The sequence below is a fragment of the Tribolium castaneum genome, chromosome 1 (genome assembly GCF_031307605.1).
Source record: "Tribolium castaneum strain GA2 chromosome 1, icTriCast1.1, whole genome shotgun sequence".
Taxonomy (NCBI): domain Eukaryota; kingdom Metazoa; phylum Arthropoda; class Insecta; order Coleoptera; family Tenebrionidae; genus Tribolium; species Tribolium castaneum.
Window position 1 is genome coordinate 10434475 of NC_087394.1, and position 27239 is coordinate 10461713.

The 27239-nt window shown below is 30.8% G+C and overlaps 3 protein-coding genes and 1 long non-coding RNA gene across 4 annotated transcripts in view; 2 read left to right on the forward strand and 2 right to left on the reverse strand.

The window, feature by feature from the left end:
* LOC661233 (probable ATP-dependent RNA helicase DDX17) overlaps positions 1-2827 on the reverse strand; it is a 9814-nt gene extending 6987 nt beyond the window's left edge. The window contains exon 1 of the mRNA XM_064359737.1: positions 2805-2827. Within this exon, the coding sequence (XP_064215807.1) occupies positions 2805-2827 (23 nt within the window). The remainder of the gene's footprint in view (positions 1-2804) is intronic.
* Positions 2396-23316, reverse strand: LOC661288 (uncharacterized protein). Its single transcript, XM_967459.5, has 8 exons — positions 22957-23316; positions 17957-19032; positions 17702-17910; positions 17509-17656; positions 15091-15295; positions 14796-15037; positions 2805-10011; positions 2396-2574 (listed from the first exon to the last, which is right to left on the reverse strand). Exons 1-7 carry the CDS (start codon positions 23190-23192, stop codon positions 8111-8113), a joined length of 4017 nt encoding a protein of 1338 aa, XP_972552.3. The 5' UTR covers positions 23193-23316; the 3' UTR covers positions 2396-2574; positions 2805-8110.
* On the forward strand, positions 10568-11321 carry LOC135267334 (uncharacterized). Its single transcript, XR_010335775.1, has 2 exons — positions 10568-11200; positions 11253-11321. It is a non-coding gene; the product is annotated as an uncharacterized LOC135267334 (long non-coding RNA).
* A 452-nt stretch (positions 23317-23768) lies between the features above and the next one.
* Positions 23769-27200, forward strand: LOC100141656 (uncharacterized protein). The gene is made up of 4 exons (XM_008200774.3): positions 23769-24078; positions 24129-24293; positions 24350-24704; positions 26029-27200. Exons 1-4 carry the CDS (start codon positions 23947-23949, stop codon positions 27168-27170), a joined length of 1794 nt encoding a protein of 597 aa, XP_008198996.1. The 5' UTR covers positions 23769-23946; the 3' UTR covers positions 27171-27200.
* Positions 27201-27239: the final 39 nt, after the last annotated feature.

The following is a 27239-nucleotide window of genomic DNA, read 5'->3' on the forward strand; positions in this document are numbered from 1 at the left end:
GTAACGAAAATGCAAAATAATCATGTGAGAGAGAAAACAATTAAATAATACAAAGTACAAATTTTATTTTTAAACTAAGTCTAAAGAAGAATTTAGAACTTGCTCTAAGTTCAAACCCATTTAAGTTCTTTTTTTCATAACATATAATTATTATTTCCTTCAACAAATAAGTTTTTTTTGGTGTAAAAGCGTTCTTTTTCACTTTTTCACTAAACTTTTTGTACGAAAAGCTGATTTTTGTTCATAATATTATAATACAATATTGTCTGTTCCTATTAATAATAATAATTGAGTTCTGTTTTCATAGACACAAAGTGGGAATGACTGTGTTCGATAAAAACGCGTTCAACAAACAGAAATCTATCTAGAAACCGTAAAACTCTAAATTTTGATAAATCTTGAATCATGAAAATAAAAACAATTAATTTTTTAAGGAAATTTTTTAGGGCAAAACCAATTTATCCCATAGAGACAATGAGCTGCTGCCAATTTAAATTTATTATTTTGTATTTTTTTACGTTATACATTTTATAAAATTCCGCCATTACTATACTTTTTTGAGCGAACTCGGTTGGAAAACACTTAACTTAAATGTACTTTCTTTATTATTTATATTAAACGCTCCTCCAAATTCTGCATACTTATTTATTTTTTCGGATTACCACTTTCGGTTTTCTCGACTTTCTACCGACCCACCGTTTATTATCAAAACTTAAAATTAATACTGTGTTAACACCAATCCAAAATCAATTTTATGCGGTCATTAAAACTAACTCTAAATTAAAGCGTAAGTAATGTGTGAGGCGTAATGTTTTCAATCTTTTAAATGCAGTGGTGTTAAAGCACAGAAGTCCCATAAAGCAAGAATTAAATTTTTAGACGTCAAAAATACAACAGAAGTGTATTAATGACGTCTAAAGTTACTACATACATCCTTTTATTCTTCGACAATGGCAAAATTTACAGTTTTTCTTCAGTGCAAGAAAGTTTTGACAACTGTTTAACATTTCTCAAAAACGTTAAAAAGTGAGATTATTTTTAAGAGATTTAAAGCAATTTTAAACCTTGTTAAGTCTAATTCGAAAAGTAAAATGTTGTATTCAACTCGTTTTCGTGTAACTCGTGATGTTTCCAAACTTAAAAAAAAAGAAAATAAATAACAACAGAACTCAAATTTTTCAAGTTACGTTTGTAAGGAAAAAAGGAACTTATCCCTTCTTGTACCGAAATCTTTAATTATTCAACAGCAAGACCATAGCTATTTTTTTAATAAAAATTACAAATGTAATCTGTAAATGAAATTGGCAACATTAGACAATGTACAGACAGGAGGCATAAAACATGACAAATTTTATATCACCATAATTTCGAAGTCACTGGTCACCGCAATCAGAAGTTTAATTTAATTTATAATTTATTATTTCTTACATTTGTAAGAAGAAATTACATTATTATTATTTATTACATTTGCCAGAAAAACTTTTAGTCACAATTTTAGCTCAACAACTTTTCGACGAATTCCAAAGTTAAAATTGTTGTTTGTCTTCTTAAATCTTACTGCATTACAATCATAAAAGAACAAAAGCCACTATACTTTAGCAAATACTGATTACATTAATTCATAATTATACTATTATTGGAAATTAAAACCACTGCTTAATCAGACTTTGTGTGGTATTGAGACTAGGAAAGACTTATGTCTTTGGAAATAATTGTAAATGAAAAATTGCTATAAAGTAAAGTACCAGGTGTTCATTATTAAAAAAACTAGCAGCATGCGCTAAAATTTTTAGAACAATTTTTATCATTGTATTGTTGGTTGCCTACTAAACCTGGTCACCAGAATAGAATTCATAACTGAAGATTGATAAAATAGTGTTTAAAGGAGATTTGTGTGTAACAACAATTTCCAACAGTTTTTATAAATAATAAAAAAAGATTTTTATAAAAATCTACTATCTTTTTAATTGTCAAAAATTAAGATTACGACTACTATGAGAAAACCAATTAATCAGACATACAAAAAAATTATTTTTTCATTTCAAAGCACTCTTAGAGTTCGTTTTTTAAATGAACACTTGTTAAAATAATCATGTAATGAGAATAAAATGTAGACTTGCTCCTGTTGTTTTTAAATGTGACAAAAGTTAAATTAATTAAATACTTGAAATCCATATTCGTCTTCGTCAAAAAAATGTTTTATGGTGAATTATAATATTAAAAAAAATAATAATTTCAACGCAATGTAAAATGTCAAATGTAGTTGCAGCTGCCAATCTGTCAACAAATTGTACTATTAAAAAAACAATATTGCCAACATAAACAGTCCGTTTTGACCACTTTGTACAATTAATTGCAGTTCATATAATTTGTAAATTAAAATTAAACACAAATAAAAGCAACAACGTTTCATTTTAAAACATCTTGACTAAAACTTCTAGAAAATGTCTGTACCCAGCAGTCGCCTCACAAATCGCAATACAGCCTTTCATGTAATTGCTGAAGCCTGTATTTTGCTTGTTGATAATGGTTAGTTGCATTGTTTGGTAACACCAACGTCCTTGTGCAATTTTTCTAAAAAAAAATGAAGAGAAACTATAATTTATAGCTAGGTGCTCGAACTTCGAATTTCCTTGGTTTATCTGCAATCAGTCGCTTGCTTTATGTTGCAATTACCAAAATAATACGTAGCTTACAGTCAAAATTTGAGTAAACAAGTGCTACATTCCGAAAGGTATGAATTGTTTAATCATTGTTATGACATTATGACACAACTTTTGACCCAGACCAAGCTCCAAACTTACCTTCGTCCAGAACGTCCCCTCATGTCCTTGAATTACTTAACACTTATCGTAAAACGATTCAAATTTATTCACTATTTTCATAAACAACAATTTTATACAACAACAAATTGCCTAACAGACATCTTTAAACAGCAAAGATGGCGTCAATAAAAAACAACGAATCACAAGTGCGCTTATTGATCCATTGCAAAGAGTGGGGGATGGAATGCACAATCGGGCGGTAAATTCAAAATTCATTAATGTGTTACAAAAATGTATTTTTACATGTAAGTACATGAATTCGATGAAAAGAACACAACAATGCTAACATTTGCTTAAAATAAATAGTTTGGCACAAAAATCATGACTAGGTAACATGACAATATAACAATTACTTAATTACCTATAATAATTACACTTTTCAACAAATAGACGGTGATCCGAACAGAACCGTTCATAAATAATTAAAATTGAAGTTTGACTACGCGCTTTAACTTAGTGCTTTAATGTTTTATTATAAATTCACATCAAGGCAGCAAAGGACAAAACTAAATTTTATAAAGTTAAGTTGATAAACGGTTCAGTTTGATCCTTTTTAAACAAACAGGTTGTCTCACATTACATAATACGTACGTAAAGCATTTTTTGATAAGAAATATGGAAAATAACTTGGGCTACAAACTACAATTCACTTTGAAAATTGCAGTTTTTTTAATGGTGAGCACCTGTGACTACGTTCATTTGAGGTAAAATTAGTCATCCAGACAAAAAAATGAAAAGTAACAAGGCATAGAAAATTGTTTATGGCCTCATTAATTAAATAATTGTAATTGCAATAAGGGAGGGTAGAAAAATTCTGAAAAAATCACATATAAAATGAAACAAATCCGTCGTATGAGCATCTTTGAGACGACCTCACCATTGATTTGTTGAACATAGAGATATGGAATGGTATGGTTAAAAAAGTAGATGCTTTTGCTTTACAAGTTCTCTATATCGCAGCTTTTACTTCAATTAGTATTGCATAGTTTCAACGAAAGATTTACTCCACAGAATTCTTGAAATAATACTAAAGTAAGCAGTAATTCAAACTTCGCTTTATGTCCTAGGATATTATAAAAGACAACAATTATCATTTCTAGTATTTTTGCTTCATCGTAAAGTGGTTTGCTTAAACAATAACTTCGGGTTTGTGACTTTGTTTGAAATAGCTATTTTTATCAATTATGGTAGAAAGCATAGGCAAATATGTGAACAACTAATAAGAACGTATATTATCACAGTAAAGCAAAATTCTCCTAGCTTTAATTGAATTAATTGAATGGATGGCGACTGAATTCTTAGGAAATCAACTTGAGATCAGAAGTAATAAAATAAATATTAAAAAATAAATAAAATACGATAAAAAAGAAATCTTGGTGAAAAACTGTGTACAAAAGGAGCTTAAAATTGTACTTTTACCATATCTAATAAACTGTCATGCATTTGCTTTAACATTATTGTCACTCTCACTCATGGTCAAAATGTTGATTTATTCTTTTTTTAAGTATTTAGACAAGCTTTAGTATTTACTACACATAGAAGATTTTATACATAAATGAGATAAACGACATGACGCCTAGTATATTAAGATTATAAAGGCAGGAAATAAGAAGAAAAAGAATCCTGTTTTGGAACATGTTTCAGGCAAGTATCGTAAAATAAGATTAAAAAAAGTAATTGTATGTACAATTGAAAAAAATAAAATATTGATTGCTATTTCTTAAAAATGGAATCACGTATCAGTCAAAATGAGACTGAAGTGATTACAAATTTTAATACTGCAGCCAAATATCCATTCATAAGATATGCGAAATTATTAAAATTTAACAACAATCATAAGAAAAAAAATGTTACAATGATTTTTTTTAATATTATTTTTAGGAATCAGCAGTATTTTTTGTGTGGGGGTGCCCAAGGAGGTTAGATGGATATATAACGTCTATATAACGTCCTTGGGGGTGCCTCTCAAAATGAAAAAAAGGGGAACTAAAAAGAATTTTCTACAATAAACTTGCCAAAAAAATATCTTTCTCTTATAAGTATTAGTAATAAAGTTGTTGCTTATTCCATAGATACGTGTAGAAGTAGTGCACCTTTATTCTTTATTCGTAAGTTGGTACTATCTGCTCGTGATTCCTTTCTGAAACCTTTCTGAAAACACATCACTCACAGAAAAATAAACTACAATTTTTTAGAAATTAAAACAATCTTGGGAAAATTGCAGACGAAGCTTAATAAAAATACTAATTAATTGTAATTGGTTGTTTTGTAAGCTGTTTTAAAATATTAGAAAATTACAATTTGTATCCAATGACTTATTCAAACTTATATATTTTGCATATAAATATCCACTAACATTGTCATGAACACAGGTGTCATGCAAAAGAGTGTTAAGAAAAACCAAAATAATTCTAAGTAAATTAAGTAACTTACTAAGGCAAGAAAGGTTAGAAGCATTTACCCTAATGAGCGTTGAATATGACATTAACTCCAGGTTTCTTAAACGATTTATCGTTAGATAATTTTTAACAACTGTTATGGAACCGACAAATTTATCTAACGATAACTCATTCAAGTAACCTGGGATAAAAGGCCTAAATTATTATGAAATTATAAAGATTGGAAAAATCTTTGTGTAAATTTAAAACAAAGCTTTTATTGCAATATCAATATTATCAAATTTTTCCGATAAACTGGAAGAACAGATTAATTTTATCAAAAAGTGTTATTATTTTTTGTTTTATTCTTGTTTAAACTTTCGTGAATAAAAGTGTTTACAGAAAAAAAGTTTTGAATTTATGTGTGTTTTAAATAACTACATAATTATCCAAGTTATTGTAAGAAATTGTTTTTCGGAATTTACCGATAAAGATTAGAGAGAATTGTTACCTTACAGTTATAGTTCAGGCAATGCACTCCCTGAAAAGCAAGTAGCAAAACTAATAAACAAGCAGACAATGTGACAACTATGTTTGCTATACCATCTTAACTTCTTAACTATGACATAAAAAGATATATCACATATTTCAATGAAATATTTCTAGTAAAACATATCAAAGTGTTGATATGTGTGTTGTTATTTCACAGACAACATAACTGATGTGCTACAATATTTTCTGGGTAATTTTTTCAACGTGTAAAATTTTCTTGAATAAATTGTTTATTACCTTTCGGGAAATTAGAAGAACCAGCATTTGTGTTGAGTTTTTTTTTTCAAAATACACGATTCGGTTTATATTTAACGTATTTTGCGACAAAAGAGTTTTTGGAAGAGAGTAATCATTTAAATTGAAGTAATTCACTGGATTCTAAAATTTACATACTATGCCCTGTAGGCGATAAAATAAATAACTGACGTACCACAACTGTTGAATATTTTTTGAAAAGTATTTTTCTAGTTTCTTGTGGTTTAGAAAATGGAAATCACTAGGTAAACTGATTAGTAATATTACTTTTTTATTTTATAACTTTTGCTTAAATGGTTTGAAAGTTATCTAACAGACAGGAAACAAAAAGTTAAATATAATAACGTTTTGTCTGATGAAGTGTCTAGTGAATTTGGTGTACTACAAGGTAGCGTTCTTGGCCCTCTTTTATTTTTAATTTATCTTAATGACATTGTAAACTATTGTGATTGTGATTTTGTTAATTTGTTTGCCGATGACACATTGGTAGCATGCTATGACACTGATCTTGATAAATGTATTCAAAAAATGAACAAGGCTCTCGAAATACTTGAAAAATATTTTAACACAAATAAACTTAAAGTAAACGTGTCCAAAACTAAAGCTATAATTTTTACAACTAAATATAAATACAACCAAATTGATTTTGCCAACATTAATTTAAGCATATATAACATAACAGTAGAGTTTGTTAATAAATGAAAGTATTTAGGATTTTACCTAGATAGCTTGCTCGATTTTGAGAGTCATCTCGATTATGTTTGTAAAAAAATTAGGACGAAATTGTTTTTTTTCTTAAGAATATCTACGCATGTGTCAATGCAAACAAGAATTTTAATTTACAATTGTATTGTCCAACCACATTTTGATTATTGTGCCACACTTATGTACCTGCTACGGCCTAGTCATGTTGTACAACTGCAAAAGCTTCAGAATAGAGGAATGCGTATAATTTTAAGATGTAACCGCTTAACACCTATAAAATGTATGTTATCGGCCCTAATGTGGTTTTCTGTGACGCAACGACTGTATTATTCTACCATGATTTTTGTATATAAAATAATTAAGCTTGGAGTACCAGAGTATTTCAGTGAATATCTTATTTGCAGAAATAGTGTACACAATTACCAGACTAGGGATTCTTCCAAAATTAATGTTCAAAGTGTAAATTACCGACAAACAATGTTATCTTTATTTTTTAAGGGTATTAATGAATATAATAAGTTACCAAACAATATTAGAAATGCAGGTACTCTATCTATATTTAAATCAAAAATCAAAGATTATGTGAAGATAAATGTGCAATAAGTGTGACTTTTATCCACTAATGTAATTTTTTATTTATTTTTAACTATTGTAACTAGGTTTCCTATTAATTAATAAATTCTTCTTCTTCTTCTTCTTTTTTTTTGTCCCGTCCGTGATCGCAAACATAAAATCCTGTTCTTATTTCTTACGTTGTTAAGCAAAACCAAGAATTTTTATTTCCACTGTCTAATTTTAATATTGTTAATCTTTAATAAATAAAACTTGTCTGAATAAAACTTTTAGTGCTATTTTCACAGACATTTTTTTTGTCCCGTCCGTCATGTGTAAACAAAAAGTAAATTAATCAGAAGTTGCTGGAATTAGTGTCTTTTAAATTAACAGAAAATTATCACAACTGTTCAATGATAAAAATGTGAGGTTTTTTTTGTCATCCGTCATCAATTGTATTTCTTTTTTTTTCTTGCTCTAATTGTAGATTGCAAACAATGTGACTTGTACTAAGTTCCTACAAAGAAAAAAATCACTTCTACTGATACTGTTTGTAAAAACTGAAAATAAAAATGGCTGTATACTAAACAAAATAATACACTAAAACCTTCTACTTTAAGTAACAACAAATAGTTTTTTTTAACCATACCACTCTTGTTTCACCGACTTTTTTCAAGAAAACTGATACTCTACGACTTTGTTCCTAAATTTTTTTGTATTCACATCCCTTTAAAAAATAAGAGTGTGGAAATTAAATTTTTTTTCATATAAATAGTTTTCGATAAAATATTTGCACTGAGACAACCTGTATGTCCGTCGCATTCAAATACTTCCCCGTCCACATCAATAATAAGTGGAGTAATGATGGTACGGTGTAGGTGTCGGTGACGTAACATGCGGCCTAGGTGCCAACGGTGTCGGATGATACGGACTCTGCGACACCGAATACCCACTGAACGGAATCGGCGACACGGCCCCACCTGGCGTCGTCGGCGCCAAAATCCTCCCATCCCCAATCAGCCGACTTTGCTCGGAAATAATCCGCGACTCCTCCCCCAACAACCTCTGATCAGCCCCCAACAAATGGTTACTCCCCAACTGATCATTATTCGACAAAATGCGATTAGTCGTATGATCCGACAAAATCCTCCCACTCAAATCGGACGTCAACAGACGGTGCGGAGCGTGCTCTGAAAGCAACCTCGAATTGGCGATCTGGTGCAACGGATGCGTCCGTAGACTCAAATCGACGCTATGACGTCCTGGAGGTGTCAAATCTAACGAAACCACACGGAGGATATCGGCGTGGGTGTAAGGCGGAGCTGGGGGACTGTAATTCAACCGTAGATCAACCCGGTCAACCTCGGGGTAGAGGTGGTGGTAACGGTTGATGTTGGAATAGTTGTGGAAGCTCCGAGCCGACATATCCAGGCCTTGTAGCTCGGAGGAGTTGAGCACTAGAGGCTCAAAGTTACGATCGGTGCGGAAATCACCGTCAAGCGCTGGGTCGTAAGGCTTGCGATTCTCAATATTGTCGATAATTTCGTAGTTTTTTTCGTAGTTTGATTCATACAACCCGCGCGTTCGCAAATTTTCGCCCTCCATGTCGTAACTTTTCAGCCTTAAATCGAGATCAATATCAAACTTATTAGTCCTAATATCAGTCGAGAGATCATCGGGGTATTTATTACGCTCATGTTCGTCCTCTTTCTCCTTCAAATCCACAACAATATTGCCGGAGAGTTCGTTCTGGTCAATCACTTGTTCCCCATCCAGTGCGTTATTTTCCTCCTCCACGTAACTTTTGCCCGGCTCGATTAAACTATACTTGGACTTTGCGTCCAAATCGTCGAATTTCACCCTAAACTCTTTGCGATTTTGCAAATTATAGGGCGCCTTGTAAATCGACAAATCCAACTGTATGTCGTGCTTATTGGAATGTAGGCTTAGATTTTGCGCGGCCATTCCGTTGCTATCATCCGATGAGAGATGATCGGTGTTGACGGAATGACCGAAGTCGTAACGTGGTGGACTGGGCACCGGAACCGGTGATAAATTCTTGGGCCCAAAGTTGGGCGTATTGATGTAACTCCGGACGAAATTGGCGCGCGGGTGCATTTCCGGGCTGTTCCCCGGACTGAAGTCCTCCTGGTGGAACCCGGAATAATCCATGCCGATGTTCTGGCCGTGTCGTAACTCATCATTCAACTCATCCGTTACGGAAATGTGGTCGTTGACCGACGGTGAAATTAAATTGATATCGCGCGGTTCGTTTATGTTACAGACCGTTTCGCTGTACGTGGTGACGTCCGGAAGGGTGTCCGAAGGAGCCAACGTGTATAAATTGTTGACCAAGGCGTCGGTGCAATTCGGTGTTGTGCTCACGTCGATGTCTATGTTCGGTTCGCTGCAGACGGAGTCCAGGGCTGCTTCCACCAGGAGACTGGCGTTTGAGGCTTCGTGGCGTGTGAAGTCGGTTAGGTTTGATTTTGGGCGGTCGTATTGGGTTTCGGTGACTTGGTGCTCGATTTGGTAGATCTCGGGTTTGAGGGGTTGGAGAGGTGGTTCGCCAATCCATTTTTTTGAACCTTTGCTGAGGATTTTCATGGTTGCGTTTACGGTGTTTAAGTTGTAGGATTCCAGCGTTGGGGAGGTTCGAGGGTTGGGGTCGGGGGAGGTGTCGTCGGGTGGTTGCATCGGGGAGTTGGGTAAGGATGGGTCGTCCACGTTTTTGCTGTCCATACCTAAATTTAAAAGAATTATTTTAAATTTTAAAAATTCGGATTTTGGGTAAAAAACAGGGAGCCTTAAAAAATGGAGATTAAATTAAGTTAGAAAAAATAAAAAAACTACAGTCACCCAAAATGAAAATAACGCTCCCATAAACGAACTGTTTGAAATATTTTAAAATTTTTGGGATTTTGGGTGGCAAAAAATTTAAAAAAATTTTAACAGGGAGCTTTAAAAAATGGAGATTAAAGTAAGTTTAAAAAATAAATAAATAATAATAATAATAATAATAATAATAATAATAATTCGTACAGCCATTGATCTCTTCCGAGATATCGGCACCGTCATATCGAGCATGTTAACTTTGTTAGTAAACAAAATCATCAAGTTTATAATAACAATGCTCTAATAAATATGATTTTAACTTAGATTTAAATTGTGTCAGCGAATTTAGCAAACGAATGTCCTGCGGCAAATTTCTGAAAATCTGAGCAGACTTATAATAAACACCATTTTTAAAAAAAGAGGAGTTATGTTCTGGAATTCGGATGTCTTTACAAAACCTTGTAACTTTATTGAAACTTACATCATATTTGTCTTTATTTTTTTCAAAGAGATGCTCATTCTCTTTCACAAATACTGCGAGACTGTAGATATACATTGATGTTAGAGGTAGAATTCCAAGTGATTTAAAAAAGGGCTTACAACTCTCATTTGGTTTTTTGAAAAGCATGCATCGTATGATTCTTTTTTGCAACACAAAGGCTTCTTTTGAACTGGTAGAAGAGCCCCAAAATATTAATCCATACGAGAGAGTAGAGTGTACATACGCAAAATAAAACATTTTTAAAGTATCTATACTTACACTAGTGCGCAAGTTACGAATAATGTATGAATATTTGGCTAGTTTGCGACATACATAATTACTATGTGCGTTAAATTTTAAAGCTTTATCGATGTATAAGCCTAAAAACTTTACTTCATCGGCCAACGGAACAGATTTTGTACCAAGCTTAATATAGATACTGGATGACATTGGGCCATTTCTATATTGTACCACAAGAGTTTTGTTCATATTTAATTCTAAAAACTGAGCCTCACAGTATTTATACATTTTAGAAATTGCGTCCGAAGCTTCCGCAGAAGTAGTGTGTAGGTCTTTACCTATTGCTATACAAGATGTATCATCAGCAAATTGACAGGGTGAGTATTTATTTAAAGATTCTTTAAGATTGTTTACATAAAGAATGAATAGCAGCGGCCCCAATATGGATCCTTGAGGAACACCTTTTGAAATGGTTATTGGCTCGGACAACACATTCAAGATAGCGCCATTACTGTTATAAGTGAAACGAACTCTTTGAGACCTGTCGGATAAATAAGATCGGAAAAGTGCTAATGCAATGCCTCTGACACCAATATTGAACAACTTGGTTAATAATATTTCATGATCAAGTGTGTCAAATGCTTTAATAAGGTCAAAATAAATACCGATGACTGATTCCCCACGATCTAAACAACAATTTACAATATAATTTAATGTTTCAAAAATTGCAGAATTTGTAGAACGATCTTTAAGAAACCCATGCTGACAATTGGAGAGAAAGTTGTTGGATACGAGATAGTTGTAAAGACGATTGTACAATAACCTTTCAAACACCTTAGAAAACGCTGGTAAAAGAGATATAGGACGGTAGTTGTTGATATCTGCTCTGGATCCTTTACCTTTATAAACAGGAACCACAATAGCTTCCTTTAAAGATTGCGGAAATACGCCTGAACTAAAAGAGTTATTAATAGAATTTGCCAAAATCTCAGAAATGTTTTGATTAACATCTGCCAAAATATTACAGGGAACATTATCAGATCCAGAAGCTTTCTTTTTTGATACACTTTTTATAATGGCTTCAACCTCTAGTTTATTAGTTGGAAGAAGAAAAAAACTGGATGAGCAAGATGTACTAAAAGTATTATTAAATTTATTCTTCAGTAAACTATCATCACTGACAATAAAGTGTCTATTAAACATATTTGCCAAAATTGTAGGATCTTTTGTTAAGGCGCCAGAACTATTATGTAATTCTATATTACGAGTTTGTGTTGATGAAGAACTAGAAGATCTGATAATGTCCCAAGCCACTCTACTTTTATTGTTACCAGCCTCAATAATCCTTTTATCGTTATAATCAATCTTTGCCTTATTTATCAGTTGTCTATATTCTTTCTTTTTTATATTATATATATTTTTTAAAGTTGAATTATTCGGGTTGCTACAAATAATATGAAATAAATCTTTTAATAAAAGTGACATGCGTTTCATTTCTGTTACCCAAGAAGTTTTCTTCTTTAGATTCCTTTTAACAGTGGTTTTCCTTAAAGGAAAGACATTATTGAAATGCGCATCAAAAATTGATTTAAAGCTTTCAAAGTCTATATCAGAGCTGGAGTTGCTAAAGAGAGCATCTTGTTGTAATGTTGATACAAATGAGTTACGATTATTTACATTGAAGTTTCTGCGCAAGTAAGACATGGATTTTATATTATTAATTTCAAAACGGGTTACAAGTAATTGTCCCAGATGGTCGGAAACATGTGAATCAATAAGATGGCATGAGTCTTTTGGAAGGTTAGTAAAGATGTTATCTATACAAGTTGCACTATTTACACTAACCCGAGTTGGTTCCAGAATTTGCTTTACTAAATTAAAGGAACTAAAGGTTTATTAAAGATAAGCTTGACGAAGAGGCAACGGAAAAATCGACGTTAAAATCACCACATATCACAATATTTAAAGATTTCTAGCAAATTACAGAGGTTATATTCAAAGCGAGATAAATCGCCGGTCGGAGAACGATATATGGAAATGATGAAGATTTTGTTATTGTTATTTTCAAACTTGCAACATGAAAATTCAAAATCCTTTTTTAAAGAAGCGATGCCTGGGGTGTAGTTTCGACAGAAGTCAGCAATGGATTTTGATACAAATATAGCCGTGCCACCACCTCTGCTTTTTTTTCGACAACTTTTGCTTATCAGGGTATAATCACTCAAGCAAATATTTTCAATTTCGTCATTAGAAAGCCAAGTTTCTGTGAAGCAACAAAAATGTGGATTGTTAGTTTGTTTTAAAGTAAATTCAAGACAACTGACTTTATTATTTAGGCTACGACAGTTGAGGTGAAAAAACTGCATTAAATTACTTTGTATTGGTAAATTTATTCTAAAAAATCCATAGGCTTCAAAGAAATTTCAGGAGTAGGTTCAACAGAAGAATTTAGGATTGTGTCTATTATATTTCGAACAGTTTTGTATTTATCTACATTCCTTGACCTAGGTTTCATAACAGTATCCGAGCATGAAACGTAGGCACTCGCAGTTTTACTGGAGTTAATTTTGTTAACAAATTCACTTAGTTCACAATTAAATTGTTTAATTCTTGGATCCAACTGTGGATTACCAGTTCGTTGTATAGATAGATAGTTGTATATTCGATTCTGAGCACAGCCTAATTTTATCTAATAAATTCCGAAATAAAGGATATTTTTTATATTTTATGTCATTTACACCTCCTATAACAATTAAAAAGTCATTTTTTGTAAATCCGCTTGTTAGATTTTCAACGTCAGTAATGATATTATTAAGAGGCGCTACAGTCACCCAAAATGAAAATAACGCTCCCATAAACGAACTCAATCGTGTAGCTCCGATACCTCAACCACAACCAAATAATAATCAATAAAAGTAAAAATCACTTAAACTCTTGCATGAGTTTGTTGGCTAATAAAATTTTGGCGAAAAGATTACGTGTCGTGACAAAAACGTAAAACATGAAAAATGTTATTTTAAATGTTGTTTTGACCTATAATTAGGTGATTTTTCAGCTCAAGTTTATTTAAATAAGAAACTCAAACACGATGTCTAAAAGTCTGAAAGCAGAAATATATTTTTTTACCACATTTCGTCATTTTTCAGCTTAATATTTTTAACCTAAAATTAAGTGTAGATATCAAATTACTCTGTTGGTTTATAAAGAACGCTTTAGCATAAGAGAAAGAGGGAAAAAGATTCAATTTAAAAAAGAGAACGGAAAGATAAAAATCAAAAAGAAAAAAAAACAGTTAGCAAAAATTTATTTAAAAAAAAGAACAAAGGGATTGCAAAAAGGAAGGCTTAATATTCCATCGAATCTTTAAATCGAAACTAAATATAACAACAAAAATTTGGAAAATGCAAAAAACGGTTTGTTTTTGAGCTGGGTTGAATAATTTCTACAACAAAAAAATTGGCAAAAAAGTTGGGAAATAGAAGAGTTGCAATTAGATTTAGAGTGAAATTTTTGGATTTTTTTGAGTAATGTTTTAAAAAAAGCATGTAAAAATAAACTCGGTGTATTAATAACTATAAAAGAATCCTTTACAAAAAATTTTTTTTCTGTAGTAAAATTGTTTTCTTTTTGTTAAACGACGCACTTGTTTTTATTTAAAGATTTAAAATTATTAACTTTTTTACAAAATCGCAGTAATACGTCTGTGTATCTTGAGAATAGCAAAAACAAAATGAGTCAATTTTTGTTTAAAAATTGTTTGATTAGTGATTTATTTTAGTTATAAGAAACTACTATAATATTTGCACGGTACATTTAGTACAAAATACAACAAGTAATTAGAATTACTTGTTATGTTTGTTACTAAATGTTTTTTCAAAACTTTATGTCAATACTGTTGCTGATTTTTTTATTCAAAACATGAATATATCTGGGAAAAAGAAACCAAAAATTCGTATTTTGGTAATAACTTACTGGTCTCATCCCCGTCACTTTCCTCCTCAAGAGGTGTCGCATTCAAGTCACTTTGTTGCGTATTCATCTCATTTTTGCCTTTATCCTCCTGGTCCTCTAATCCACTGTAGGCCTCAAAAGTGTAGTCAATGCTTCGTTCAATCTTAGGCATCGCGTCCTCAGTAAAACTGTGAACCTTCTTATAGTGGAACTGTAGACACTGTTTCGTTGTAAACGCCGCATTACAACTCTTTACAACACACCTAAAATTACAATTATTACGATCTTCTTGCAACCAGATTACAAATATAAATACTTGAAGGGTTTAATCCCACTGTGAGTCAACATGTGAATTTTTAAATTTGATTTATTTTGGAAATGTTTGCCACAACGAGAACACGAACAAGCACCGTCCATTTGTTTCTGGTGAACTTCCTTCAAATGCCTTTGTAGAGCTGCTCGCGAGCCGAGAATTTTCAGACAGTTTTTGCACTGGAATTCCTTCAAAACTTCGGAAAAATCTGAAATATTAACGACTTAATTAAGACAATCTTTTCTGAGAGCAAGCTGCTTAAATCCAAATACAATAAGTTAATATCTGAATTCTACTGAAAGCTATTTTCTGCTGAATTCGAATACAACGGTCACTTTTTTATTTGTAATTGCCTCCATTATAAGAATTATGAGTTTTTCTTAAAGATTAAAATTGAAAAATGATGCGTCACGTCTTTATTCTGAATAAGTTAATTTTTTGGCAAAAGATTCCTCAATGTAGAATCTACCGTAAACAAAACTCTAGTTTTGAAAAAAGAAAAGTGAGAAAATTACAAAATGCTATTTAACTTTTTATTTATTTTTTTATTTAAAAGATACACCCCTTAATCTCACATCAAAAATTACATTTTTTTCACTATCTATTTGCAAATTCTTTCTCTGATTGCAACCATTCCCAATAAATCACAATCTTATAATAGTAAATTTAAGAATTCTCTGAAAATATTCTCAGTTTCATCTTCACAAAAGCTTTAATATAATAATTGATGGTTAAGCGCAATGTGTTATTTTTAACTAAGCCTCAAGCTTCCTGGTTTTTTGTTTTGCGAAATTTTTCGACAACAATCGATAAATTATAGTAAAAATAACATCACTTATTCTTTTTTAAGTAAGTTTTTCAAGCAAAAACGCAATAAAGTTACTTAAAAAATGGCAAAATCAGCCTAACAATCACAATCTTATAATAGTAAATTTGAGTATTCCATAAAAATATTTTGTTTCATGTTCACAAAAGCTTTAATATAATTATAATTGATAAATAATTGATGGTTAAGCGCACGTTGTTTTGAAAACAATAATACAAAAAATAAAAAAAAACTGAACTTCCTTTCAGAATAAATGTCCGATTTAAATATAATTTTTAAAGTAAAGCCAGGCAGTTATTTTGGAATAAATTTAGAAATTTAGAATGTTGAATTATTTCTACATGTTCATTCTTTATTCGTCGTAAAGCCCCTCTGACTTCAAAAAATTTAGTATTGTAGGTGTTATTATTTGTTTATTAAAAAAACAAAGTAAAATATGCTTTTTTTAAATTCTGTTGATGTTAACAAAGTTGTCTGAATAAGCTTTTTAATTATTTTAAACACATATAAACAATGAATAACAATTTTGTTATCAAATACCACGAATATTTTTTTTATTTATAACTCTTAATTATTAAATAGCAAAGTGCAAAGTGATTTCACGTCTTTTATTTCAAAAAATTAAATAATAAAAGTAAAAAAAGTGATGAATTAGAATAAAAACTACGTGATTTTAACAAATTTCATATGATCTAGGTCGTAAGAACAGCATATTTTATACGTGAAAGGAGAATCTATAGTTTCTCCCTTTATCATTTTATGTTACATACAAGGTATCTATTGATAAACATATAATTGTTTCTGAAAAAAAGCATAAAGTTGATGTAAAACACCGTATTTACACGTTGGAATCTACATACAATTCATTGAAAATCTTTTCCAGGAATAATGAAGTTGTTAGCTTTATCCAGAAGAAAAATGTGACGATATAAACACAAAATTTGTTCATTTTAATTTTTCGATTTTATTTCAAAAATATCTCTTTCATAATAAAGGCAATTTCAAGTAAAATTCAGCAGAAAATTTTACGGAAGAATCAATTTTCAGTAAACATGTGCAAACGAATCTGGACAAACTTCTTAAAACGCCTTTATTTAAGATTACAATTTTCGAATTTTGTTTTGCTATTGTAACTTATTTAACTTATTTAAGAAACTAAGCAAGTTAAAACACTTACTACTTTAATAATTTTTCTTTTGCTATTCTGTTTTAGTATTTAATTTTTTTTAATTTAACTTTTCTCAATATTATTGCATACATTTACATATTACTTTAAAACAATTATTTATTATTATGATTATTATTAATATTATTATTATTTATTATTCTTTAGAATTTCCTCTTTGAGTGTACGCTATTTTTTGTACGTCACAGTTTACGTTATATTATTTTTTTGAGAGACAGAGAAAAGTTTAGTAGAGTAGCATTAGCAAGACTTCATCGCCTCAGTTTTTCTTTAATAAAGGCATTTTTTATTATTATTATTAAATTATTTTCAAAGAATAAATGTGTCCAAAAAAGACGCAACCTTCAGTTATAAAAAAAAACATTTGTGATCAAACATTTCTGTTTTTCGTTTAGAAATAACTACTCACCACTGTGCATTCTTTTAATATGAACCTTCAACTTTTGGGGTTGACAAAATTTTCGCCCACAGAAATCACACAAAGGCCTAGCTCGGTGTGGATTAGCAGAACAGCCATAATTACGATGCATCTCTAGATAATTCAGTCTTAAAAAGAACTAAAAACATCCATTTATTAAACGCCACCAAACTACAGTTGTTACCTTTTTACAAAACTGGCACTGATAGGCCCCCTGTCCATTATGCAACTCAGCTGCATGTTTCATAATATTTTCTTTACCCAACACTGCAGCCCCACAAACTTTACAATGGTATTTCCTAATAGTAAGACTAAAACGAATGTCGTGGAATACTGAGCAATGTGTTCGGTAGTAGAGCGGATGAGCAAACGTCATATTACAACCACCACAAGCTAAAATTTGAGAATGAAATCGTTATATTTGAAATTAATAATTTACAATTTTTCTCCATTTTTTTCTTGCTCGGAATGCTGGAATCCTGCCAGTACAGCAACTCTTCCCCGTTTTTGATCGCTTTAATACTAACAAAGTAGAGAGAACTGTCCTTTGCCACCACAGTAATGTTTCTATCGTCTCTGGTTGGAGCCGGTCGAACAAACCGCATCCAATTCGACGTTTCCAAATTTTCGGTACTAAAATAAACATTCTTGCTATCAACAAAAATCTCCCAAATATCTCTCATGTTCGAATCTTCCGAAATATCCACCTCCTTGACCACTTTCCCCACAAGAGGGCCAAACTGAGTGAACTCCTCGATGTCCATTTTTGCCCACACTCCCAGCCCATGTTCAGTGTTCGTTTCCATAAGCTGTAAAAAACTGGGCAACGAAACGTACGCAAAAATAAATTGGTTTGCATCATCTTCCTTCTCAGATTTGATCAATTCTGAGTTATTTGTTTGCAAACTTTGGAGTTTTTCCTCCCAACTTGGCAAATCAATCAAGTCGGAGATGACAAAGTTGGGGTAGTTCAAAGGACACTGATCCTGCACGTGTTGGCTGTTGCAGTTGTAGCACAATTTTATTTTTAGGGCCACTCTGTTAACGGTTTCGTTAAGTTCGGGTTCAGGTTTTTGGGGTTCGAGTTTAATGTCGTTTTGTAAACCTAGTTCTGGTGCTTTTCTAATGTCATGGTCAAGTTTCTTCTTTGTGTCGGTTGATTTTTCCTTTTTTATTGGTTTGTCGAGGTTGGTTAAAGATTTCTTCTTTTTTGTTTTTTCCTCTTTTTCGGCTGTATCCTCACTAGGCTTACAAACTGTCTCTTTTTTGTTGTGTAAGTTTGCATCGTTTGCTGTATCAGTTTTACCACAAACTGCTTGAGTTATGATGTCAGCGTGAAGAAGAGGTTGTTTGGTTTTTGTGGTTGTAGAAGTAGGTGTTACTTGTGTGACAGTAATTAAATTTGCTTGATTCTTCTCCTTTTTTGTCTCAGTCTTTTTTCGTTTATTTCTACTAATTTGTCCCTTATCTCCTTTCTTGGAACTTCCATCTTCCTCTTCTTCTTTACAGGGATTGCTATAAAAAGACAACATTTTGAATTATTATTAAATATGATCTATACAACAAACAAATTATTTTTAATTTTTAAGTATTTAAATTGTTTTTATTAAATATTTGAAGGCATGTTTTTGAACAAAACTTCATGTATTGAAATATTTAAATATATTTATAATAAGAATGATACGTTTTGTACAGAAACAATGCTGAAGAATACCTAAAATATTTTAAACGAAACAATTTTTTGTAGAAACGGATTAAGAAAAAAATTTTTTTTTAATCTAGAGAAGAGTATAAAAACGATGTTAAAAAAATTATCTGGGGAAATTCTAAACGAAACTACCTATCAAAGAATTTTCAAAATACGCAAAATGGAATCTAAAAAAGATTTTGACGAATGAATTTTTGAATGATTTTTTAGGAAAGTCTAGAAAATAAATGCACCTGAAGGAAAATTTATAAAAAAAACTAAAGATGAGTTTATGAAATAAAAGAATTCAGATTTCAGATCTACAAACGGCTTTAGAAAAGAGTCACGATACGAGTCTTACGAAAAATCAAGAGAAAAATACAAAAGTACTTTACGTTAAAAAATAACTGGAATAATTCTAAACGAAACTATTCTAAAAAAGAATTCTGAAAAAAAATAAAAGAATGTAGGAAAGTGTTTACAAAAGAATTTTGAGCACAGCCTATTTACGTAAGAATTTATACAAAAAATATTCAAAAAAGTGTCCAGATTTAAAACTCATAAACGGCTTCAGAAAAGAACCCAAAAAGAATTATAAAAAAATCCAAAGAAAAGTATATAAACAATGTTAAAAAATAATTTGAAAAAAGAATTTAGACAACGTAGAAAAAAATGTAATGTTTATATTATTTTTAGGAGTGTCTTGAAAATAATTCTGAAAAACCATCTGGAAAACATCTAGAATAGAACAGAATAAAATGGAATGAAACTTTATTTAAAAAATACTCCACAATGGCACAGAACAAAGTCAAAAATATAAAATAATACTGGGAAATAAATAATTAAAATAAAACAATACATTTAAAAAATTAAATCCTATATCTAAATTGTAAAACTAAAGATATAAAACACTACATAAAACACACTTAAAAATTTTAAAACACATAGTACAGGTTGATTTACCACAGCATATCGATGGTTTCATTATAAAATTCAGTTAAAGAGTAAAAACAATTGCTTAATAAATAAATCTTGAGACGTTTTTTACACTTGTTAAGACAATATGAATGACATAGTTTCGAGAGATAAATGAATATTCTTATTATTTAATTTTTAGCGCTTTCATGTACTATTTTTAATTTTGTTTGATCTTGAATTAGCAGATGTTTGTTGTGTGTTGTGTAATTGTGTAGGAATTGCTGATAATAGAAAAAAAAATGGATTTTTTTTAAATATAGCATATTAAAAAATATAGATAGATGTCACAGTCATAATGTTGTAGTTTTTAAAAAACGGTCTACAAGATATTTGTGATGTTAGCTCAAACATTTAGAAGAATTTAGACTTCAGATCTAGAACGAGCTTTAGAATAAGTTTAGAGAAGAAACTTAGATAATAGACTAGATATAGCATGCTAAAGAATAATAAAGAAACATTCTAAACAACTAGAGACGATTTTGAAGAAACGGAGTGTACAATCTAAAATATAAGAGATTCTAGAGAATAATCTAAAGAAGAGTCCAAATTTGAGATCAAGAAACAAATTTAGAGAAAATAGAAAATCTTAAAAAAAATAATCTAGAGAAACTCTAAATAAAAATAATATTGAAAATTAAAAATACGCAAATTGGAATCTAAAAAAGAATTTGGGGAATGTAGTTTTGAATGTTTTGATGAATAGTTTTTATAATATTAACTATAACTACACTTTTGAGCGACCCTGTACAAGGTGTTTCACGTAATTTTACGAGGCCCGCGGCTGTAAAATGCAATCAACAATACATATTCCAATACAAAGTCGATTAGAAATTTGGAAAAACTGAATAGTCTTCCCTAGTTTGTTCACCCCTTCAAAATATTGCAACGTTTTTAGTTAGTTAGGGACTAAGTTAGATAGACTAGAATCATATTCATTCCGCCTCTTGATAGAACACATGAAAAATGTTTCCGAAAACAGGAATTTATTACGATTAATAAAACAGTGATTAGTTTAACAACTTCTGTCAGTGGTTTCCAAAAATTGTGTATTTTTTGTATCTAGTATTTTGTGATTTTTGTATATTAAAGTGCGTGCATTTGTGTGAAACACCCTGTATAAGTTGTCTTGTTAATAGTGTTTAGTGTAATAAATAAATGTAAGTGTGTAAGTATGTGTGTCTAATCTTGGATTTATGAAATAAACCAAAGATTTTAAAGAAGAATTTAGATTTCAGATCTACAAACGAAAAGAGTCATGATACGAAACTTAAAAAAAATCAAGAGAATAATACAAAGTGCTTTACAATAAAAAATAATTGGGAAACTATTTTAAAAAAGAATTTTGAAGAAAAGTAAAATAATGTGGGAAAGTGTTTACAAAGGAATTTTGAGCTCGCAGTCTATTTACATAAGAATTTATAAAAGAAATATTCTAAAGAAGTGTCCAGATTTGAAACATATAAACGGCATTAGAAAAGAACCAGAAAAGAATTATAAGAACAATCCAAAAAAGTATAGAAACAATGTTAAAAAATAATCTGAAAAAAGAACTTGGACAACGACGAAAACAATGTAGAAGTGTTCATAATTTTTTTAAGAGAGTCTAGAAAATAATTCTGAAAAAAAATCTTAGAAAAGAATTTAAAAGAATTCAGATCTAGAAAAAGCTGTAGAAAAAATTTAGAGAAGAAACTTAGATAATAAACTAGATACGAGTATCCAGAAGCATACTAAAGAATAATAAAGAAACATTCTAAACAAAACTAGAGACGATTTTGAAGAGTTGCAGAGTAGAATTTAGAATCTAAAAGAGAGTCTGGAAAATAATATAAAGAAGAAATTTAGAAAAAAAGCAAATCTTTAAAAAAATAATCTGAGAAAACTCTAAATAAAAATAATACTGAAAAATTTAAATACTCAAAGTAGAATCTAAAAAGAATTTGGGGAATGTAGTTTTGAATGTTTTGATGAACAGTTTTTATAATATTTAACTGTAATTATACTTTTTAGCGACCCTGTACAAAATGTTTCACGTAATTCTACCAGGCCTGCGGCTGTAAAATGCAACCAACAATACATATTCAAATACGAACTTGATTACAAATTTTGAAAAACTGAATAGTCTTCCCTATTTCGTTCACCCCTTCAAAAAATTGCAACGTTTTTAGTTAGTTAGCGATTGAGTTAGACTAGAATCATATTCATTCCGTCTCTTGATAGAATACATGAAAAATGTTTCCGAAAACAGGAATTTAGTACAATTAATGAAACAGTGATTAGTTTAACAACTTTTGTCATTGGTTTCCAAAATTTGTGTATTTTTTGTATTTAGTGTTTTGTGATTTTTGTATATTAGGGTGCGTGCATTTGTGTGAAACACACTGTATAAGTTGTCTTGTTAATAGTGTTTAGTGTAATAAATAAATGTATGTGTGTGAAATCTGAAATTTAATTCGAACATAAAACGCATGACATTTGTTCAGTTGATCACCCGGTATATTGGGTGTATTAAATGTAAACTTGAAATTAAAAGTTTATCAAAGCTGGGGACTTTAAAATAACATTAATTTAATTGAATAATGACGAACTGTTGAAACGAAATCAATTGAATGGAATCCAAAATTCAAAAAACGTAAACAAAACCCACGTGTTGTTATTATTGATCCGTCAAAATAGGCTCCGCCTTCAAAATGTCGTCAAGAGTTTAATTGAAAATAAAAAGCAAAATGCGCGCACTAATAAGAAAAAGCCACAAAAAGTCGACTAAAACTGACCGATTTAAGTACTCCTGTGCCAAATCCAGCAAAGTGGTGGTAAAGTTTTCGTTAGTTTCACAGGAAAACGAAGCCTTGAGAAGATGCCATCGTTTGACATTTGCAGAACCAACCGTTAGCTCTAGTGCGATTTCCTCGTCACTTTTTGACACGTTTGATGTATTCTTGACACAATCACTTGACACTTGCTTGTTTACATCTTTTTGGAACTTTTTGGACATTGCGTAAATTCCCATAAAGAGGATAGACCATCAAGAGTTCTATCCTCTTTAAGCCAAGGACACTTCGTGACGTCACATGGCGCCAAGTTGAAATTTATGATCAATAAAATGCTCATGAACTTGAAATCGACAATGTTCCCCTCTTTCTTCACGGACAAATGCGTGAAAGTTGCAAGTTTATTTTATCTAATTGGTTTGGCGAGTCTACAATTATTCTAACACGATATGCCATTTAAGAACAGTTGGCCATGATATTTGACAATTTATTTGACTAAGATTTAAAACAATATTTATAGTTTTGCCGATATTTTCGATATTTTGTTTTTTATGTTGGAAATAAAATTAAAAATAGTAATACACACAAACTATGCTAAATCCGCATTTCTACAATATTTTTTTGTAATAATATAGGATACATTAATGATAACTTCGGTGCTTTCACGATTGTAAAAAAAATATGTTCTCTAAACGCCTGATTGTTTGCAACCAACTTTTCATCAATGCTCAGTGAAATGATTTAATGGACTTTTGGTAAAAGCGTTGTTGCATTATGCTGTGCCCTTTGTGCTTCATTTAAAGTTTTAAACCAAAATGAGTAGTAACATTGCCTGAATGTTACCACTTGCACCCTTCAACAAGCTTCAAAAAGTTATTACAAATTTTTAAACAATTCAAAAATGCACAGTGAAATGATTTCATGGACAGTCGGCACCAGCTGTCATCCATACTCAAGCACATGTGCGTTGTTTAAATTATTAAATTAACAATTATGGCAAAATTGGGCGCTTATTACGGCCTATGTCCCTTAATTGACCACAGAAGTTTACTAGGAATCACCAAAGACGAAGAAAACGGTGTTGTTATAGTCACTTTGGGCAAAAATATCGCTGTGAAATATAAAGTGAGGTTATGTAAACCTTTTTTAATCAAATTTTTTAACACTATTTGTAGCTTTCAGACCAAAAACAGCTACACAGTTGGCGGACCAAAGAAAAGTTCAGCTCTCCTATCATCTACGATAAGGAGCAGTCAAAATATGTGGCCGTATTCAATGAAAATTTTCTGCGGGTTTGGAGCGAAAATGAGGAGTTTATTGATAAGTTAAAAAAGTTTAAGGTAATAATTGTAATTGTGTGTATTTTTTGGCGCGTTTTATATTTCACTTGTTGCAGTTTAATCAACAAATCCAGACCATATTCACGTGTAATGAGAGAAGCTTTATTGTGTTTAAAAATGGGGCTGTTTTATTGCTAAGTGATGCGATAGAGAGGCGCAAAGAGCTGACACTTGAGAGTGTGATCGATTCAGATTCTGAATCTATTTATGAGGTGTTAAATGCCAGTTTTAACAATTCGGTGTATGTTGGTTTAGTTGTTAAAACTAATCATAATTTTTGTTTGTATTGGACAAAGTTTGTGGAGGACATTCAAGACAATTTCTATAAAATTTCTTTCAAAAGGGGGAACGCTGATTTGACTGGTTATGTGTTACACGTTGATAAATTCTCCGTAAATTTTCTCTCTTTGTGTAAGTTGAATTTAAACATGATTTTATAAGGGAATGAACAGTCTAACAATGTGAAAATAACGCCTTAATTAACCACCTCCTACTGTAGACGTCTGCTGTAAAAATTTAATTCACTAATTAATTACACTAATTCGAATTAGGTTGCCACTTATTTTGCATTGACAAACGTCAAGTTAATTAAATGGAAATGTTGAGTTTTTGAACGAAAAATTTAACAAAGCATTTCTTAAAGAAAATTATGCATTAAAACAAATCATTATTAACTTAACAGTATTTTTTTAACTTTTTTTTTCAAAATAAAATTAATTAATCTGATTTTTGTACGAACTAGGCTTTCTCTATTTGAAATTTGATTTTATGTAAAATAACAAATGACTTAAACCATTGTTTATTGCAAGATTTAATTCCACGTGTGCGTTTACGGCGAGTAGTTTAAGCAGAAAGCGTAATTAAGATTTGATTCCGAGTTAAAATAATTTTTGTTTATTTGCATTGACAAATGTCAAGTTAATTGCGAATTAAAATTTAGTTGCAAATAACAAGTTCTATAAGCCGGCCCTAAGTTTTCTATTAGTTTTGTAATTGTCATTAAAAAGGCACCAAAATTATTTATTTAATTTAACTAGAAAACAAAACCGCAAAATTATTTCGAAAACTGCAGTTGTTACATTTTTTTTGATGATTTAATACTTTTAAGTTAGATTAAAATGTTTAGTTTTTTTAACAGTAAACAATTTAACAAAATTATGTGTTAAGCAAATTATACATCAATAAGATGAAATTGACAAAAATCAAATTATTATTATTGTAATATTTTTTGTAAACTGCTTTCCAAAATTAAATTAAGTAACATAATTTTTATACCAAATAGGCTTTCTTTATTTCAAACTTGATTTTATGTAAAATAATAATTTAATTTAAATGCTTTTTAAGTCATTTATTTTTTGAATTTTTTTAAATATAATTATTCACAGCTACTTGTTATTTACGTAGTAACAACTCAAACGTTTTTTTTTAGGTTTGACATCAAATTAGATTTTAATCAGTTTGCATTAGATTTGTCAAACTATTATGTGTAAATCATAATTTATTTTGAAACTACGTCTAGTTTGCAATCTGTGAATTTACGACCAGGCCTACTTCCGGATCGGCGCATTTTCACTTTGTTCGATTGTATATCAAGACAGCTCTGCATTTTCACAGTACTCTTGATATATATTTTTTATAATAGTTGATAGTCACGAGAAAGAACGCACGAGACGTAGTCGAGTGTAGTATACTTTCTCTTGATATCATGTTTTTTTTTAACTTTAAACTTTTCTAGGGAGTGACGGGAGGGTTTATTCAGTCGAATTAAAAGAAACAGACCCTGAATCCGCAGACATTGGCGAATTATTCACAGTTATTGAATCGATATCGTGTAAAGAATACGTCTCCTTGGTTTCCCTGGACCCCAACTACATTGCATTATATGGTTGTAATTCTAACGAAGAAGGAGCTTTGCTAGTTATCTACAACGTCCAGTTTAAAGTGGTTCAAACAAGACAGTCCTTCAAATTATTTACAAATGGGGCAAAACTGTGTTGCATTGATGGCAATTTATTTTTCCCAGTGGGTCAGAATCTTGCAGTGTTGCCATTCCATTTAGATATGGAACAATTGGCAGCACTTGTTGGTAGTCACAAAGTTGTACAAACTGAACCAGATCCTGATATTTCCATTGTCCATAAAGTACAGTTTGTTAGTTGGGGTAAAGAAGCTGATTCTGATGTAACAAAAGTGCCGGAAAAAATCAAGCCAAAAGTTGACGATTTTGTACGTCAAGGTTTATCAGATAATTTTATTTTTGAAACACTTTTGGCGGAAGTTTTGGACGAAAAAAATCTGGACGCGCTTACGCAAATGGTAAATTATTTCCCCGACATACCGGAGAGTTGTTTAGTTAAGGTTTTAAAATTTCTAATTAATTTAGAATCCAAGTTGTTTAAGACTAAAACACAAAGTGGTGCCAGTAATTTTCCTTCCAGTTTGCAACCGGTTGAAAGAACTGAGCTACTTGATGTTATTTTAACCAAATCATTTAATGAAACTTTGCTTTTGTCGCATCTTCGCTCAATTTTGTCACTTGATGAAGTGTTAGTATTGCTGCAATATATTCATTTTTTGTTGTCTGAAGATGGACACTGTTTGCCGTCTCGTAACGTTATAGAAACGGAAGCAAAACTAATTGAGTGGAGTTGCATTTTGTTGGATGCTAATTACCAGAAGTTTTTATTAAGTAGAGATAATAAAATCAGTGAAGTTCTTTCATCACTGAAAAATCAAATAAAAGAGGAACTCGGTTCTTTTGATGATTTACGACAGGTTGCAGCCTTGTTGACTGAAATAAAAAATAAACGGCCCATTCAAAAGAAAATTCACATGGGAGGAATGGACTATTCAATAGAAGATTTTCCTTTGTATTAAACTTGTTTAATATACCTTTGTTTTTTACAATTGTGTTTTTTTACCCGAGGTTTTTAGGCGAAAACAAAA

What these genes read in the sequence shown, in the direction of transcription:
- LOC661288 (XM_967459.5), bottom strand. Translation starts at nt 23,192, where the DNA reads ATGGGAATTTACGCAATGTCCAAAAAGTTCCAAAAAGATGTAAACAAG. An exon ending in GAAAAAAATGGAGAAAAATT is followed by an intron (nt 17,911 to 17,956) that starts GTAAATTATTAA and finishes CTCAAATTTTAG; the next exon opens with CTTGTGGTGGTTGTAATATG. An exon ending in AGTGCCAGTTTTGTAAAAAG is followed by an intron (nt 17,657 to 17,701) that starts GTAACAACTGTA and finishes GGATGTTTTTAG; the next exon opens with TTCTTTTTAAGACTGAATTA.
- LOC100141656 (XM_008200774.3), top strand. Translation starts at nt 23,947, where the DNA reads ATGGCAAAATTGGGCGCTTATTACGGCCTATGTCCCTTAATTGACCAC. An exon ending in ATAAGTTAAAAAAGTTTAAG is followed by an intron (nt 24,294 to 24,349) that starts GTAATAATTGTA and finishes CACTTGTTGCAG; the next exon opens with TTTAATCAACAAATCCAGAC. An exon ending in CGTAAATTTTCTCTCTTTGT is followed by an intron (nt 24,705 to 26,028) that starts GTAAGTTGAATT and finishes AAACTTTTCTAG; the next exon opens with GGAGTGACGGGAGGGTTTAT.